This window comes from Phoxinus phoxinus (genome assembly GCF_949152265.1).
Source record: "Phoxinus phoxinus genome assembly, chromosome: 10".
In the NCBI taxonomy this organism is placed as follows: Eukaryota; Metazoa; Chordata; class Actinopteri; order Cypriniformes; family Leuciscidae; genus Phoxinus; species Phoxinus phoxinus.
Genome location: NC_136885.1, coordinates 11,374,769 through 11,394,612, shown reverse-complemented (window position 1 = coordinate 11,394,612; position 19,844 = coordinate 11,374,769). Strand labels below are relative to the sequence as shown.

The following is a 19,844-nucleotide window of genomic DNA, read 5'->3' as shown; positions in this document are numbered from 1 at the left end:
ACAATATAGTACAGCCTGTCTTGGCATGTAGGTTATGCATGTATTTCAATTCATGCTTGGATATATCCCAAGTCAGGAAAGGGCAGCTTTGAACAAAATGCCCCAAACAGTCCACTGACATTAGAATTAAATAATTGTAAATAATACTACTTACAACATACACCAAGGATATTTGGCCAGTGTTAGCATATAGGTTTGACTAGTTGTTTTAGTGTAGTTACTAATTACTTTAAATAAGTAAATACCAAAGCGGGTACTAAAGGAAAACTGCCTGATACTGCATGAACATTTTAGTATAGCTGTAATCTGGCTGCATTTACCAGTTTATATTTAAAGGCTAGTGCAGATTATCTAGTGTGTTTGAATTTTTTTTTTACAATAACAAGAATAATGTAGAGGCTGGGTAAATAATGTTGTAAGAAAAGCACAAACAATCATTTACCTGGTAATTTGGATGGTGTAGAAAATAATCCGGACATCCGGCCACAGCCATGATACAGTTCTGTAATGTCTCTCTTGGATATCACATCCACCTCAGTTAGATGAGAAAAGTGTCTGAAAATAAACCAAAACAAAAATGTTACATCAAATGTTTCTTCGAGGTAAAAAAAAAAGCTATCGCTTTCTTAGTTTAGTCTAAGTGGCAACTACCAATATAGCACAGAGCACTTCTTAACCCAAATAGTTCCACGGGGTCAGTAAACAACAGAAGAATAAGAGGAGGGAAGTACAGAATCCGAGCTGACCAACAGCCACGCAGTTGCAGTATGTAAAACAATTTCTAGATTGTCCTCTTTCAATCCAAGGCACTGGGAAAGCAACTTGACTTGCATTGTGAGGAGAGAATGAACATGTTAAACAAACAGATCATACAGAGCTTTAAATAGTGAACATTTCCACTGAGACCAAAATTATATATTTTCACTCATATAATGGTACCTTACCTTTCAGAGGGTAATATTATGTAGTCTAGAAAGCTTAAATGCATGTATTTATTTAGCTGTTTCACCATTTTGAAACTTTAAAAGTCAAAGAAACATTAGAAGACACATGAACTGGAGTTTGCAAATAATTTTACACTTTCAAGGACCGTTCACCCCAAGGACGATAACTATTACTACTGTATAACTATAAAGTTTAAATAATTGTTCTAATTCTATGAGAATAAATATCCTGGATAAGTTTCAATAATGTTTAAAACTAATGTTCAAAAACTGGCCATAGCACTGCCATAGGATGCTATATGACATTTTATTAAAAGCTGAACATTGGAACTGTGTCGGCCTTGTCTTGTTAGACTTAAGTGCAGCTTTTGACATGCTGGATCATGTCATTCTGCTAGAGCTCCTTGAGTGGCATGTCGAACTAATGAAGTGGCCTTATGTTGGTTCTGCTCTTACCTGGAGGGCAGCACATTCACAGTAAAGATTGGGAATCATAATTCTTCTTCTGCTCCTATAACTCATGGGGTAACTCAGAGCTCTATTCTAGGGCCGCTTTTCTCCCTTTACATGCTCCTGTTTTGCTCTATACATAATAAGCATGGCTTTTCATATTCCTGGTATGCCAATGATATGCAGTTGTATTTTCTTTTTAAAGCGGGAAATAGTGATTGATTGATTGAATGAATGAATGAATGAATGAATGAATGAATGAATGATTGATAGATTGATTGATTGATTGATTGATTGATTGATTGATTGGTTGATTGATTGATTGATTGATTGATTGATTGATTGATTTAATTTGACAGGGGTCATGTTGTTGTTGTTTTTTTGTTTTTTTAATTCAAGTTTGACATCGGATCCTTCTGTAGATTGGGATTTTTTATTACCTTTTTTTAAGCAGTCATTAATTGGTGGTTGAAAGCTCAGGAGGTCCATGTGTTGACTATTTATAGTCCTCTTAAAGCTATACTATTTAACTTTTGGGCATCTAATGGATGGAGCATATTACTAAAAGTTAAGTAAACTAAACTAAAGCCCTTGTTAATTTATCTTTTATTACAGGCACTGTCGCCTTCCCTTTTTGCTTGCTAATTTCGATTTGAGATTAATTTGCTGTGTCTTCAAGCTACTATGAGACTATAGTTGTAGCCTGACCTTTCATTTATTTGCGGATTTGAAATAAACGTGCATGGTCGATTGATGGAAATATGCAGTTTCTCGTGAAATTTATCCAGACCATTCTAAAATATAAATCCTTATTTATATTGTATTGTGATTCAGGGAAAGGCAAAAACATGGTTTATAAGATGGATTTATGGTGTACTTGCCTAATATTTAAAGTTTGTTAATTTACATTTAAAAAAAAAAGTTACATAGTGGAACTTTAATTTCCGATCAGTTTGGGCTGATTTTAGAGGCCCAATTCTCAGCCCCTGGGATTACATAATGGAGTCAGGTCTGCACGTTTCACAGTGTCCAATCCTGCAACAAAAGAGTGGGCAGCCCCAGGGGATGATGTCATCACCGTTAATCATGTGATTGACCTCTGGGCCACGCAGGTCCGACAGCTCCTCTTTTGGTATCTAAATTCATTCAATGTGTCTGACTCAGAATCAGTATTCAGAAGCTTGCTGAGCACTGAATTGCACCCCTCAATCTCTCAATGCCTCTGGTTCAGTCAGCCATGGAGCTAAAAAGGAGAAGTGGGGAGCCAGCAACACCTCAGCAGGGATCTGTCTCTGAGAGAATAGTGAGGGCCCCTTAAGTTTTAGGGTTTTTTTTATGCGAAAGAGAGGGAAAAGTTGAGGAACACAGGTCTGTCTGCAACGGACTTTTAATTTCCAAGTATTTTTAAAATTGATTTAATTTGATTTAAATTGAGGCTTCTATTCCCATAAAACAATCATCAACACACATTTAACACACATAGGGCGCTATTTTAACGATCTGAAACGCAAGTGTCAAAGTGCAAAGCGCAAGTAACTTTGTGGGCGGATCCCGGCGCTGTTGCTATTTTCCCAGCGGGATAAATGACTCTTGCGCCCGACGCAAATCTAAAATGGGTTGGTCTGAAGTAGCTTCATTATTCATAGGTGTGGTTTGGGCGTAACGTGAAATAAACCAATCAGAGCGTCCTCTCACATTCCCTTTAAGAGCAGACGCGCTTGTTCCACGGCGGATTGCTATTATAACGGCGTATTTGCCGGCGCACGCCAGGAGCAGTTCACAGCCGAGGAAACCGACGTTCTCGTCAGGGCCGTAAAAAACACAGAGAAGTGACATTGGGGATGATGGGAGAAACCCACCCAAATTAGCTTCGGTTAAACAGGCGTATAATTTGGGTAGTATGTGTAGCCTAATCTAGATTTTTTTTTTTTTTTATCTAGATAGATCTTTTTCTCATCTTCACGGACACAACAATGATTTCCCTCGTGTGTTAATATTTTTCCTTGTAATAATGTATGATTTGCAAAAATGAAAACTGCTGCATCTGTTTATATTAGAGAATCAAAGTGGATGCGCGTTAACATTATGGCCAAGCACACGCCCTTAAAATACCATATCACTAACGCGCAACGCGCCACTGTCTTTAGACTGTTTTTTTCCTGGTCAATGGCGCAATTGCTTTCTAAAACTGGAAAATAGCACCATGGAAGTTTTGCGCCGGAACACGCCTCCTCTTTGCGCTGAACCGCCCCCGCGAGCGCAAGTTCATTTCCTAATTTACCGACGTGCGTCTGTGGAGGGAAAAGTCCGCTGTGCGCGGGTGCAAAATAGGAATGATACATGCGTCGGTGTTCAAAGTCAATTGCGCTGGGTGCAAGATAGGGCCCATAGAGTACATCAAATAAATGGATGGTCAAATGTGTTTGCTTGGTGTGTTGTTCATGAAGTCAGTTTAAAGTGATCACGTCTCTTCAGAAGACTTGTATTAAACTTCTTGATTCAAATGGTTAGCCTATATTTTTGCGATGTCTTTATGAACTTTTTGAAGCATGTACATTTTGGTTGCATGGACTTTCAAAGGATGGACCAAAATTAAGTGGAGAATATTAAGAATATCTTAATTTGAGTTCCAAAACTGAATAGAAGTTTTGGAACAACATGAGTGTGAGTAAATAATTATACTTAATAAATGGTGAACCAACCCTTTAAGGTTTCTTTTATTTTAGTTTCATTCATTGTACCCCCATATTAAAAAGAACAGACTCTTTCCCATCTCAGTTCAATCAAACAAACCACCAATCAATCATACAGAACATTGTATGAGAAAAAGATTCTCAAACTTTCAAAAAGAACTCAAAATTGTAAATGTGGCACTGAACCATGGAGAGCAGCTGGAAATCACATGGTCACAAAGTCATGTGTGCCAGAAACCTCAAATCTCATTTATGAAGGGTGGGAAAAAATGAAGACCACAATATTATATTTTGTATTGTTTTAACAAGGTATTCAAGTAGACACACACCTTTTGGAAGTGCAAGTTAGGGAAGAAAACTCTATGAAAAAGGTATACAACTGCACAATTTGTCAAGATACCTTGATAAAGGCTTATCATCGAAGCGTTGGTTTAATAAACTTTTGAGTGTGCTCGTACCCGAGCGCTGCACATCGCTAGTGTAGTGCTGTACCAGGTGAGCTACTAAATATATATTTACGTCTGAAAAGCCATACTGTATGGAGCTGGTTATGTTATGCAAACATAAAAATTCGATAGTTTACAAATCATGCACTATGGTAAAAGAGTTTCGAGGCCATAAAATAGTACTGTGCAGGGAACCATGCAAAAATTATTTATTAATATGCCCTTCTAATCATAAAAAAGGAATACAAGTTGCTGATGTTTTACTGCCACTAGTGTTCATTTTAGTTGGAAACTGAAGTGCTTATGCTTCAGCTATTCATCCTATTATCTATGATTTTAGGCATTATAGAGCGTGGAAGAAATAGAGTCAGTGAAGAATGTAAAGAGGGATATAAAACCCGCCTTGACCCCTACGACGCGCTGTGTGTGGCTTGTTTGTTTGTTCTACAGATTGTCCTAGCACAAAAGCTGAATTGTACATGTGAGCTATGACGGCATGATAGGTTTGTTGAGCATTGTGGCAAGAAGTTCATGTGTGCTTACACAGTAAAAGGAGAGCTTTAATATATAGCAGTGATTAGCCCTGAAGCAAAGGCAAAGGCCAAGCCTTTGGGATCTCCACCAGCCACCAGCTATTTAAAGTAAATCCTTATTGAAACAGTACCAAAAGTTCTCTAAAAAGATCTCTTCTTCAGCAAAATAATATTTTGACAGCCTTTACTCACCCTCATATTGTTCCAAATCTATCTATCTATTCAAGAAAACTACACTCTAAAAAATGCTGGGTTGTTTCAACCCAATTTTGGGTCAAATATGGACAAACCCAAACGTTGGGTTAAAAATGTAATTTAAAAATGTAACCCAACGGCTGGGTTTGTTCATATTTGACCCAAAATTGGGTTGAAACAACCCAGCATTTTTTAGAGTGTATTTTTAACTAGCTATGGACATGTTCAGCATTTTATTCTGCCTTATTTTATACAAGTATTTAAAATCAAATCTTTCTGTAATACTTCATCTGAGAAATTTTTATGTATAACCATTGGCTTTAAGGAATGAAATGGCAGACAGTTAAATCTGCATTCATGACTGATTTCTATTGTATCTGGTGAAATATCATGGCAGAAATATCATCTACACTAGTAGATCTACCTTCAGATTGGGAGCACAGTTCCACAAGGGCTATCTTCAGCTCCAGAAAGAGTTTTAGCTCCTTTGTGTGGTTGTCAGAGTCCATAAAACCACTGTGTAATGCAAGGCTGTCAGCGGGAAGCGGGAGGCGGGAGGGGGTGACGTGCCATATTATGCAATCTAAATCTACAGAGAGAGTGAGAGATCCTGGCTGAGGCTCAACTCTTCCCGAACACATCTGCACATTCACAGCATGTCTCTCAGTAATACTCAGTTCTCACACTATAAAATAAATCTCATCGCTTGTATTCATCCACGACATGGAGCAGAAACGGAACACTAAATCCTTTAATTCACAAAACATCACAACTATTCCCTAAAATATGCACAGAGATGCATCGCACAAGGGAGAAAACACACAGTGAAAAGGAATGTGACACTTGAATGCCACAAAGGCAGTTTTTAAATACACACAGCCACTTAACATGAGATGACCTGTGTAAAGTGAACCTTTTCACAAATTTCAGGAATTAGTCCAAAATGCATGGAATACATAACCATAATAGGAATACTGATAAAGAGAAAGGTGGAAATTAGGCTCACTGCAATAACCACTTCTATTGGGATACACTGTACACAGTTTGTTGACTTTCAAACATATTTAGTGCTTTTGCACCCCTCATAAATTCATTGCATTCTACAGGCTAAAAAAATCTCTTTCTTTCTAAATGGGGCACTCATGAAAATATTTTTGATATTTATAGTCCATCCAGTATAAAAACAGCTAGCCATGGGGTACACACGCACCTCACTAAAGTTACCAAGCATAGTGTGGTTTTTACTTAGCTGTTCAATCTAAAAATGATCCCAAACCCACAAACAACCATATAATTACTTATCATTTCGCAAAATAGATAGACATACAGTATAGACATACAGTGCTGTTAAAATGTATCATTAGAGACTTCTTTCAAAAACATTAAAAAATCGTTCTGACCCCAAACATTTGAATGGTAATGGAAGATCTACCTTATTATAATATACAAATTATTATTAATAACTAAATACATAAAAATGCTGGTTACTGGTGGTATTTTCAGTTTTTGATTGTGACGGAAATGTTTTCCCTTTGTTTTCCCTTTGTTTGTAGACATGTAAATTGAAAACTTGATCAACTCTTCATGCTGTTATCATTTTAAATATATAAACATCATTGAGAAAGAATCTCAGTTATGGCCCACTCCGACATTCCCATGCAACATCCTAGGAATACTCTGGAGACCATTAGCCTGTTAACCTTCACCAGAGCGAGGACGCTCTGAAGCGTTTTTTTTTTTAAATAGTTCAAAGTTACTATCAGATTTAATGTTATTACCTTGACAAACTATACATCATTAAAAATATATAAGTCTCACGTTTCAGTATTTGACCACTATTGTATTCTGAGAAACTTATAGTGACAGTTATGTCTTAATTTGTGTCAGGATTTATGTAATGAAAAAATGAGTCGATACCTTTAATATGAATTATGAGCGTCAGCTGCTCCATTCAGAAAAAAACTCCGGTGCTGTTGTCTTGAGAACGCGTGACAAAACAACGTTCCTCAGGGCTTTTGGCTCAAAAATGTGCAGATTTGGAGAAATATTGATATATTATCATAGGTTTACATCATATTTCTATAGACAGGAATAATATTTATTGAATTTATATCCAAATGCGTCGATGTATACATAAAGAGCGCTGGATACTCTGATGTACTGTGTTTTCAATCCATACAGCAGAATGAGGGCGCTCTATGCACAGTTTTTTCCAAATATGAAAGCTCACGAAGAAGAACAATAACCTGTGACCTTCCAGGACGTCACTGACATAAACACAGCTAACGTTAGCTTTCAGAGATCGCTATAACATGCAGATAAAGATGTTTTGAAGACAATAAACATGATTGCAATGATATTTGATTTACCTGTGTTCTTCGAGCCATGTCAGGTATTTTTATAATAATAGATTATATGTATAATGTAATGCTAATCGGTATAGACTTTACAATAGTGCAGAATAATATCAAATCATATATTTTCTGTCTGATTTTCTTTTCTGAAGCCAAATAAGCTCATAGAAGATTATTTAAAACACTCGACTTGCACTATAAAGTAAGTTTGGAGCACAAACGGGGTTTTAATCTCATAAATTGTCGTGTATTGATGGTGTGCTAAGCTAACATGCTAGCTAGCTCTCTAGTTGCACCTGCCATCTAGCTGTTATTTTTTATGATTTTTTTTCTAAATCGGAATGCTTACTGAAATATTTCTTTATTTAAGAAAGGCATTTGATACAGTTTCAAATGTGAAGTGAAGATTATGAAAGAAATTAGGGGGTGAAACACCGTGATTAGCCAGTCGTTAGCGATTATAATGGAGACAAAGGAAAAGAATATTTATGGCCATAAGCCGGCTGGAAAGGTGTAAATGTGTGCAGGAGAGAGTGACACTGAATGGGGCTCGTTTGCACCACAAAACAATAGAGACAATAGACTGAATAGATGCTAATAGATGACAATAAACACAAGTTTGCATTTTAGAGTCAATTCAAAATAAAGTCATTTGAGATGATCTTGAAAAACATTTAACAAAATACAGAGTTTTAGACTTATCACCTTCAAATTTTAAATATAACATGGTCAGACATGTGTCTTTAGCTGGAGTGCATTTCTAGAGTGCTGACGGGCCAACTTCAATTTAATTTTCATGAAGATGTTTCATAAAAATAAATTTCTAATAACTTACACAACTTTGAAGCTATTCATAATTTTTTTTTCATTATGACAATAATTCATTCTACATTTCCAATAAAGTGCCAGGTGTCAGCTTTCAAATGAGACCGTACTTGAGCTTTTAGGACAAAGGGTCAATTAATTGAATCTTTTTTAGGTTGGGTATGCTATTTCTGGGGATTTTTCAAAAGTGGCGCTGAAGGCTAACAGGTTAGCCAAAATGCACCATCTCCTCAGGAATGCTGGGAGCACATTCTTTCCACATAAGGTACTGGGAGGAGAGCTGCAAAATGGTATGCATTGATTTGTAGGGCAAAGTGCAGAGATGAGAGAGACAAGCTGAAAATAGCACAGCAATAAAAAGTGAGAAAGAGAGAGATAGCTAGGATGAGAAAGAGAGAGAGAGTGCCTGGTTGAGAGGGAAGGTGGAATGTAAGCTGCTCTGTGCAGCTGTGTGTCCAGAAGGAATGGGGCCTTCCAAATGCAGCAAGTCATGAATATTTATAAGCTGTTTCCCACACCCCTTCCTCTCTGACTCCTCCCATTGCATTTTAAATGAGCAGGGGTCAGGAGCAACGGAACCCTTACCAACACTAATCTCAGGGTTTAAACCTTTAGCTTCTGATTGGACAAGAATTAAAATGTTTAATTGTAATCAAAGAACTAAACAGAAGCTTAGAAGGATTTCAGTAGGTGGCGGTTTCACAGACAAGGCTTAAGCCTAGTCCTAGACTAAAATACATGTTTGAGCTGTTTTAGCTGAAAGCAACTTGCACTGACATATCTTAAAATATGTCAGTGCCATTGTTTTGTCTCAAGATGCAGACCAGAAATGTTTTATTTTATTTTTCTAAGGCATGTTTATAAAAGCTACAGAACTTAAATGTCCTAATTAAACTAAGGCCTAATCCTGGTTTAGTATATGCCCTGTCTGTGAAACCGGTCCTAAAAAATCGTGGATAAATTAGAAAATTACCAGCCATAAATATTTCGGCTGGGAAAAGCTACGCTACTATGCAATTTTGTCTCTCTCATGTCTCCTGCTTGGTTTGAGGGTTATTTCATGTACGTTACATATGCAGCAGCATGTCTTACATACTCACAGCAATGTCTGTGAATGTATTGACAGCAAGTTTCGGTACATTCGGTGCAGCAGTAGCAGATCTATTTAGCCAAGACCAAAAACATTAACATTGCCATATCCATTACCATGCCAATTTATAATACGCTAATCTTACCTAGAGTTGTCATGACAGAAATACCAAGTTCAGGCATGAAACTATAGATGGTGCAGGCTGATAGGTAGGTCCTTAACTCAGGAACCTGGTTCCAAAGGAGTCAGGTCTTCTTCAGGTCTCTCCCAGGAAGAGATTACAGTCCTCAGATCGAACCACCCTCTGGACTGCTGTGTTTGCGCACAAAGCAGGCCTGGTTCCAGAAACAAATCACTGGGTGCTTCTGAAATCACTGAGGGTTCACTAGTAAAGTGCAGATGTAGGCTAAGCAACAGCTCTACCATAGCAGTGTACAGTGAGACATTTATGATTATTTACAAGCAGGGTTTGAAATTAACTTTTTCACCCACCGGCCAATTTGGCTACTAAATTTTTAAGTTACCTGCCATTCAGAATTTCTACTAGCCAAAAAAGATGAAGCGCAGGAACTAACAGCCTGTCAAACAGCGCCTGGTTATTGGACTAAGTTATCTTTAGAGTCTCATTGCGCTAATATTGTCAAATACACACAAGGTTTACACAAACAGAGTTGGTTAGGTCTAAAGTGACAGCAAACATTTGAGAGAAAATCTGGTGCGTGTATATTCGTGTATGCATCGCGTGCCGGTCTTAAAGTGACAGTAGTCTAATAGTAAACATGCTGCCGCTTGTCCTTAAAGGGATAGTTCACCAAAAAAAAAATGTAAATCTGTCATTATTTACTCACTCTAATGTTATTCTAAACCTGCAATAATTTATTTATTGTGCTGAACATCTTTGGGAAACCAAACATTTGCTTGTGCCCATTGACTTCCATAGGAGAAAAACGGCCTGGTTGCGTATGCAAACCACCACGTAGTCGACGTCGACTGAATGGGGATCACGCTTAGGGAGCCTTTCTTCTTCATACTACTATTTAATCAAGCCAATTCAACATTGGTGTGCGTGATTACATGCTCCGCCCGGCAGCGTGGATATAAACACGGAAGTGGACGCACGCACCAGTTGCTTTTGCGCTGAGGAGCCGATCGGCCCCCGGAGTCAGTGGTGGTCCAGCAGTAGTGGCGAGGGGACTACGTCCTCCATTCCCTCTTTCAGGGAACGGTGGGTTGCATACGCAACCAGGACGTTCCCCTTCAGTCGAGAACGTCAGACGTAGTCGACGTCGACTGAATGGGGATCTATTGAAAGCGCCACTAGTGCTGCCACCTTCCAGTGCCTAGACAGAAGCCTCCTGATCCCCCGCAATTTAAGGCGGAGAAGGGACAGGGCCTAGGCCAGGGAAGTCCCTGCTGTTCCTACAGGACCACTGGGAAAGCGTTCCCTGTACAAGGAAGGAAGGGACGTTGCGGAAGTCACATCCTGCTCACAGGAAGATAACATGTGGAGAATACACATATGGACTGGGCGAATTGACGGGCAGTACAACATATGGAATGTCACTGGGGAGGCTCCAGCCTATAACCGGGGGAGCTACTCACCAGACAGTGACGGCAGAAACTCTGCCAAGGGAAGACATGGGCTCGCCGTATCGTGGAAGAATACACATATGGGATCACCGTGGGGATCTCAACATATGGACCCAGCCTAGCACAAGTTCCACTAGTGCATACGAGTGGTAGGCCTGCCTTCGGACGCTCCGTCGCGTCCGTCGCCGGAGGGTATGGAGAAACTCGACAGGGTTTAGTTAAAGGGAACTCAACTGGAGCAAAAATGGTGCACATATCCAGGCCAAAGGAGGGGAATGGCGCAGCAAGCCGACACTTCGAACTGGGTTCAAGTGAAGCTGGCTTCACGAGAAGCAGCGGTTCAAAAATAGGTGTCGCCCAGCCCCCAACTCTAGAATATCTATCAGTGAAGCACACTGGGTCAACGGGAGCACACACTCACTTCAGAGGAGCTCACCACGTAAGTGGACACGTGCATCTCGGGTTTTTACACCAAGATGAAGGCACCCACCTTTATCAGTGGGCCAACGTCGCTTGGAAACAGCCTTCCCTTTCTGCTGATTTCCTTAACAGACAAGAGCTGGTCTGAGGTCCTAAGGCTTGCGTTCTGTGCACGTATAACCGCAGTGAAGCGGACGGACAGAGAAAGCCAGGGCTAAACCCTCCTCCGGGGCAGCGATTGCAGGCTCACCACCTGGTCCCACCTTTTAAGGAGGGGTTAGGAACCTTAGGCACACATCCAGGCCGGGGTCTCAGCTCGTGAGAGTTAGCTGGCCCGAATTCCAGGCACAACTCGTTGACTGAAAGCTAGCAAGTCCCTACCCTCTAGTAGAGACCATGCGAGCAGGAGAACGGTTTCTTTAAAAACAGAATTTTTTAACTCACTGCCTGCAGCGGCTCAGGGGTGGTCTCTGCAGTGCAGTAGCACCAGAGATAAGGTCCAAGAGGATAAAGAGTGGCGCAAGGCAGTTTCCTTGCTCCCTCAGGAACCTGACGATCAGGACGTGCTTCCCAGCTACTGCATCCTGATGTGCGTCAAAGAAAAATAGAGGCAACATCTTTTTGAGGGCGGAGGACACAGCCCTCACTCCAACCCATCTTGCAGGAAAGAGAGCATTGAAATGATCGAATGCTATCAGGATCTCCTCACGGAGAGAAGACTCACTCAACAAATAGGTTCCACTTCTATTCGCCGTGAGCAACACTTCCTCTTAGGGGGTGCTCTCGCAGAAGTGATGGGGACTACCACATATTCCAGCAGTAACCACCTGAACCTCCGCATACATTTTTAGGACCGGCCTGGAATCTCTCCAGGGGTCTGAATGCGGGTGCCATCATGCCCCGTCCCTGAGAATGTATTCAAAAGGCTCGAGGGAACTAGGTCTGGTTGGGCCAAAAAAAGGGACAACTATCAAGACCTGCTCCACTCCTGACCTAGCACAGTAAGTGCAAGCGACATGCGTGCACAAGACAGGAGCACGGCTCAACACTAGGTGTTAAGAAGATCACTGAGCTTCAAGAGCATCTCTGCTCAACACCTGAGTGTGATGAAAATCACTGAGCTTCAGGAGCATTTCTGCTCAACACCTTGAGTGTGATGAGAATCACTGAACTTGAGCGGACGCCAAGCGATAATGAATCACACAGCCGCTTTTTAGAAGGCTCACTGGGGATTACGCATTTATGCGGGGCCCCAGGGCCAGCTGAGAGCCAATGTCTATACAAGGGTCTTCCACTCGGACAGAAATACACCACTGGCAGAGGAACGAATCCGGAGAGACAAACAGATGTAACTGCGCGGCCCCGAAGTGATCCCTGCCCAGCTGGACGCCTGGGGAAGGAGTCTCCACTCTCCCTGGCCATAGGCTATCGTAAGCTTGTTGGCGGCACGATTGAGCAGGCCGGAAGAAAATAGCGGAATGAAGCGTCCTCAGAAGCTTCTGACTCCCAGGAGGAGGTGACGGGCAAGTTGTGATATGCGAGGGAAGCTTAGCACAACGGTCGCAATGTTGACTTTTCAGGCCAGTACCAGCTCGCTGAACAGCGGTGGCTCAAAGCGAGGAGAACTGCAACAACTCGAGGCAATTGATGCCAATGCAGTCGGAGGTCGCCCAGGCCTCCGTTAAAGCATGCCCCTTGTACATGGCCCCTCCGTCGGTGTTAGTGGACCTGTTGTCACAAAGGGCGTGCTGCTCCGCCACGGTCACCTCGGGACTCGGTCTAAGCCAGTGCTGAAGCGGTCTACATATGGAGGAAGCCATGCAGCTGCGTCTGCCATATGCCTCAGGAGCCTCTGAAATATCTTTCAGTGGGACCCTTTCTCACTTCTTTTATGTTTTCACTAGGTACATGAACATGGCTGGAGGGAGCGGCTATATCGTGTCCTTTGCCAGTAGGACATCGACATGCACACACAAGACAGGAACACTGCTCAACACCTAGTGTGATGACTATCACTGAACTTGAGAGGGCGCCAGCGATCATGAATCGCATAGACCAAGAGGGGGCTGAGGGGTGTAAGGCTATGCAGGGTCACACACCGCCAGACTGGTCCTCTTGGGACCCAGGAATAGGGAAGTTTGCTCTTTCTTTGAAAATGTGGGTACCGCTGGCCCCGTTTTTACAGGAGCCAGTGGCGGAACAGACACACACATAACAAAAAACTCCAACCGGCCCTCCACCGGCTGGAGGGAGTGGATTGGTGGCCACTCCAAGGGCAACTTCTCCATCCCTGGGTGGCCCGTCTAGGTTCAACGTTTTTGCTGTCGCTTACCACCTGGCTTGGTAGGGCCTGGAACTGGCTGGGCGGCCCTCCTGCGGCCGGCTCCACGTCGAGACCTGGGTGGAGGCTGCTGCGATGGTCCGGCGGGAGCGGAGGCGGCTGCAGGGGGATGCCCTCGGCAACGGGCAGACGGAGGATCTGTCCCCGGCGGACGGGTGAAGGCAGCAATGGGCCGCCGGGGCAGGATGTGCCGAATGCCCTCCGTCTGCCTCTGGGCGGCAGAGAACTGTTGGGCGAAACTGTTGGGCCGGACACAGTTGCATCACAACAGACCGCTCCACTGGAGGGATAGCCTCGTAACCCTTCACCGCTCCCCCATCAAGGGTAGTGAGGGGGGAGGAACTACTTAGGCGGTTTCTGGCAGAGAAAGGTGCCGTCCATGCCCTCGTAAGCTCCTCATGCACTTCAGGAAAGAATGGTACTAAGACAGCATCTAAGGCAGAAAAGGTAGAAAGGAGAAACCAATCATCCATCCCAGAGGGAGGCAGCGCAGCCGAGTCGTCATCTCCAGAGCCCAGCTCCCCTTCTGAGGCTGCAATAGACATCCTGTCCTCTGGAGGGGCCCCCGAATGAAACAGCTGGTCAGTCCACTACAGAGGGACCAGCGGGTTTATTGGGGAGTTCCACCGGTTGCGGTGTGAAGGAGGAGTGAGGGATCCACGGGCTTTGCCGGACGGATTACCGCTCACTGTGATCCTCAGATCACCCAGCTCAAACGGCAACCCAGCACTGCACTCGCGCTGTAGAAACACCAGCACTGGGAGGTCTTACATTTACATTTAGTTATTTAGCAGACGCTTTTATCCAAAGCGACTTACAACTGAGGACTACAGCAAGTGAGTCATCGTGAAGAGGCAAAAGCCAAAAACAAGGGAGAATTAAAGAGAAGGGTGTTTTTTTTTTTTTTTTTTTTTTTTTTTGTCAAGTGCTCACGGAAGAGATGAGTTTTCAGTTGTCTTTTGAATGTAGTTAGGGATTCTGCATTCCGGACGAGGGTAGGGAGGTCATTCCACCAGCAAGGAACCGTGAATGAGAATGTTCTGGAGAGTGATTTTGTGGCTCTCTGTGATGGTACCACGAGCCGTCGCTCATTGACCGATCGCAGGCTTCTGGTAGGGATGTAGACTCATAGGAGCGAGTGAAAGTAGGAGGGAGCTGAGCCTGTGGTCGATCTGTAAGCAAGCGTCAATGCCTTGAACTTGATGCGAGCAGCGAGTGGTAGCCAGTGCAGATAGATGAACAGAGGAGTGACGTGGGTCCTTTTGGGCTCGTTGAAGATAAGACGGGCTGCAGCATTCTGGATCATTTGTAGAGGTTTAGTTGCACATGATGGAAGACCGGCCAGAAGAGCATTGCAGTAATCAAGCCTAGAGATAACCAAGGTCTTCCCGCAAGAACACCGACACACTCGCTTGCTGTGTAAACAGTAGTAAATCTTCAGAGAAATCTGAACGGCTCCGAAGCGAAAGACAACTGGTGCGTGCGTCCACTTCCGTGTTTATACCCGCGCTGCGGGGGTATCATTTATTTCATACAATCATTTCTTATTCAAAGAAAATCCTGTCATCTAACAATCTCCCCCCTACCTCATTCATTCTCATCTTTTTTATCTTCTCGTTACCCGCCAAAGTTAATTTTTACCTGCATTTGGTGGGTTGGCCGGTGTTCATTTTAAACCGTTTACAAGTCATAATTTTTTACCAATAATTGGAATAGAATAGAGTAGAATAGAATAGAATAGTCACATGCAGAGTGAATCCACTATTTATATGTAGATGTCACTTCCGAAATTTGAAGCATGCAATTGGCCGTCAGTCCTTTTAACAGCAAGAAAAAATTGTTGAAATCAATTTATTATAAAGTCTGTAACCTCGAAAGCGAGACAAGACCGCTCCCTTCACTAAAACACTGTCGCTTTGTTCATCACAATCTCACAAAGTTCCGTTATACTGTAATCAAAGAAGCTGCCAACAATGCACAATAAATCTCTTACTTACATCGTGTCTACACTTTGTTGTTAATGAGAGGTTTTGTGAGCCTGCATAACTCAGCACTGAATAAAGACTCGTTTTGAGCGGCGAGTGGATTCTGACTTTAACTTAAACACCACTGATTGGCCATTGCGTTCAAGAGATCAACAACTATGTCTGTGATTGGCTACATTGCTCACCGCTTACTAAAACACGTTGTAAATATATACATTTGACGTTCTCCAGAGCGCAAACACAAATATGCACTAGAGCGTTTGCCAAATCTTTTTCGCCAATGTGAGGGTGACTGAGGGTGCTCTCGCTCACTTACTTAGCACATTGTGCCACATCATAACGCTATATGCTCAGCTAATTCAATTGGCAAGTGTATAAACGTACTTCAGACAACGGCTCAAGCGGAAGCCGTAGCGCCAACACTATGATGCAGCGTCAAAGTTCCTATACGAAAGGGAGCTGTGCCTGTCAAAAAAAAAGTTGTATTATGCTTGTATTATGTATTTGTTTTTTTCATTCTGGCTTTAAAGGAACACTCCGACTTTTTGGGACTTTAGCCTATTCACCTTATCCCCCAGAGTTAGATAAGTCCATACATACCTTTTTCATCTCTGTGCGTGCTATAAGTCTGTTTGACGCACCCACCGCTAGCCTAGCTTAGCACAAAGACTGGATGTGAATGGTTGCAGCTAGCATACTAATCCAAATAAGTGACAAAATAAAACAAACATTTTCCTATTTACATGTTGTGATTTGTATAGTCACAGAGTGTACAAAAAACAAATTCACATGAGACACAGACATATTTTAACCGTATAAATACTGGGAACTATATTCTCTGAAGGCGAAGCACTGCTACTTGGGCGGAGTGATAACCGCAGCACCTGAGACGCGCCGTTGTTTCTTCTGTCAACAAAACCAACGTGACTATACGTGAGTGACTCTACTCTAGCTCCGCTCAAGTGTTACTGGGACGACAGAGCGCGTTCGAGGCAACAATACTAACATTACAGGGGATACATGGAGCCCGTAAACAACTGCAATAGTAGTTACCACCCTATTCATATAATAGTGTCACTAACGTTACATTAGATCTAAGTTAGCTAATGGCACTGTTACAGTAACGTTAGGCTAAACATTTAAAAATATAACGGAACACTTACCGCAGCCGCTCCACTTTGTCCTGTAACGTAGACTCACTGTATTCCGGACACTTTGCACAGTAAAAAGTCCCGTAAGGTAACAATCCGCGGAAAAATACACCTGATTGGCTCGTCTGTCTCTGGGGACATGCCTTCCACACGTTCTCAAGTTTGATTGACACATTTTTGGACTAATCATTTTGGAGAAATCTTGAAAAAACTGCCGGGAGACGCAGTGTCCGGATTACTGTGAGGACTCACGGTGTTCCGGACGGCTGAATTTTTTTACTCACTGTGTTTCGGACAGATAAGGAGGAGTAATTTCTAATATAAAACACATACATTTTAACAACTATAAGTTGGTAAAATAATGATATTAATAATCATATGTTGTATATTTATTATTTATAAGCGTCTATAGACTCTTTTAATCGACGATAGCTCATGTGAAGCACGCGTTGATAACATTAAATTCTAACGTTAACAAGGTGTTTTAACGAGGGTGCAGTGATTCATGTCGGACAAAGTGCCTCATAGAACGTGAATATCCCTTAAAAAAGTACAAATATTTGCAAATTGTAACTCATAATTACTTTATAAGACCATAATAATGTTTTTTTTGTCATTTTCGGGTGCGTGATCATGTTTTAAGAGCCGAGGTATTCTCCCCTCTTCATTTTGACCTGCCGGAAAACCCTCCCCCCGCCATTTTCTGAACAGTCATTGGTGTACGTTAGAAACTCGCGTTGATTTCTTTGAAACGATTGGCTCTGGAAACATAGGGTTGGTCGGAATCGAAAGAGGATGAGGCAAAGATGACACGGATATATATATTTGCCGTGACCTGAAAGTGTTTATTTATAGATTTTGCGGGAAAAGGTCAAGTGTCCGGAATACCGTGATGTCCGGAATACAGTGAGTCTACGTTATGTGATATCGATGGGATGGCCGTATCCTTCAGCACACGTTTCATGGTCCTTGTGGCAAATTCCATTTTTTGAAAATAGTCGTCCTCAGTGAAATGTACCGAGCAAACATAATGTCCCTTGATAATCTCATTAGGTGTGTTTTGATCAATATCCAGAGCAAGTAGCCATTTCTTCATCCGGTCAGCGTTTTTAGTTGGAATTCTATGAAACATCATGGTATTACCTGGTCTCCCCTGTTTATTGTCACAGCTCTTTACAATACAGCGAAAATCCATGATTGTAAACTACGCTTTTACTATTTATAAATTGCTGACTCTGTTACCCAAACTCTGAACGAACTCTCTGCTCCTCACCACGGCGCGTCTCAGGTGCTGCGGTTATCACTCCGCCCAAGTAGCAGTGCTTCGCCTTCAGAGAATATAGTTCCCAGTATTTATACGGTTAAAATATGTCTGTGTCTCATGTGACTTTGTTTTTTGTACACTCTGTGACTATACAAATCACAACATGTAAATAGGAAAATGTTTGCGTTATTTTGTCACTTATTTGGATTAGTATGCTAGCTGCAACCATTCACATCCAGTCTTTGTGCTAAGCTAGGCTAGCGGTGGGTGTGTCAAACTGACTTATAGCACGCACGGAGATGAAAAAGGTATGTATGGACTTATCTAACTCTGGGGGATAAGGTGAATAGGCTAAAGTCCCAAAAAGTCGGAGTGTTCCTTTAATTCATGGAATTTTCCATATCGCAACATGGAATTTAAGCTTGATTACATCAGGTAGGGTCAGTCAATCAATCTTACAATCATATTATTTTGATCAGTTATCAGTTACCCAACTGATCAGTAATTGTATTTACTTGTCAAAGGCAATTTGTTCTTACCTTTATATTTGGTGCTTAGCAGTTGTTCATTTAGGACCCTTATAATGCGTGTGAACCTTGGACTTGAAATATGTAATATGATGTACAGTATGATAGTGATATATTAGACATATTAAATCATATTCGAAACGCATTAACTAAAAAGTGCTGTTACATTATGTAATAATGTAAAATAAAGAAATTGTATAAATTATAAACAAAAACTGCATGACCACATATACAAGTCTTTACCCTAAAACCAGTGTTGTAGTTGTAGTCCAAAAACATATTCAGACTTGAAACTGAGACCAACGCCATATTTTCATGTTGTCATGGACTCAACTTGAACTCAAATGAACAGTCTGTTCTCGGCTGTAAGAATGCCTAAAGTAGTCCACATATCAACCAACAAGACCCAGTAACATTTTTCAAGAAGTCATAAAACAATAGCCTTCAGCAAAACCAGTACAATTATATACAAAGCAAGTAAAGTTAATTGTGACCAATGTGCAATGACTGTGAATCTATCCAGAACTGGCCATAGTCCAAAGCTGTGTGTCCAAGAAAGAATAGCCTAGTCATTGAGAGAAAGGCCACAAAGAGGCATCTAGAAGTTCAATAGGGCTTACAGTTCCCCATTACAGGAGAAATAGGAGCATCAATCAAGAAGGACACACACATTCCATAAAACTTTCTTATACATGATGAAAACTTCTAAGAAGTGTTTGAACCTATAGCCAAACCTAACTCAGCACATCAAACTTCCCCACAGTGTAGCCTGCTGTTTTAGAGATGCTTTCTTGCATTAGGGAAACCCCATACAGATCGAGGAAAAGATACAAGGTGTAAAGAAGATTCTTATTGTAGAAAAAAAACATTGTTCCACAAGATCGCCGGGACCCAGAAAACAGTTTGTCTTCAGATAGTTACGAAGATACAGCATGTTGAGCAATAAATGTACTGGTCTGCTGCCGAGAACAGTTTATCTTACGACAATCCTGCGGCTGGACATCTGCCTTTCCTTCAGAGTTTAGTTTCAACCCTT

General features: G+C 41.8%; 1 protein-coding gene across 4 annotated transcripts in view; it reads right to left on the bottom strand.

Annotated features, from left to right (window-relative positions):
* grb10b (growth factor receptor-bound protein 10b) overlaps window positions 1-19,844 on the bottom strand; it is a 123,374-nt gene that overhangs the window by 92,268 nt on the left and 11,262 nt on the right. For all 4 annotated transcript variants that reach the window (XM_079625838.1, XM_079625840.1, XM_079625839.1 and 1 more), the window contains exon 2: window positions 443-555. In XM_079625838.1, the coding sequence (XP_079481964.1) occupies window positions 443-493 (51 nt within the window). In that variant the 5' untranslated portion in view covers window positions 494-555. The remainder of the gene's footprint in view (window positions 1-442; window positions 556-19,844) is intronic.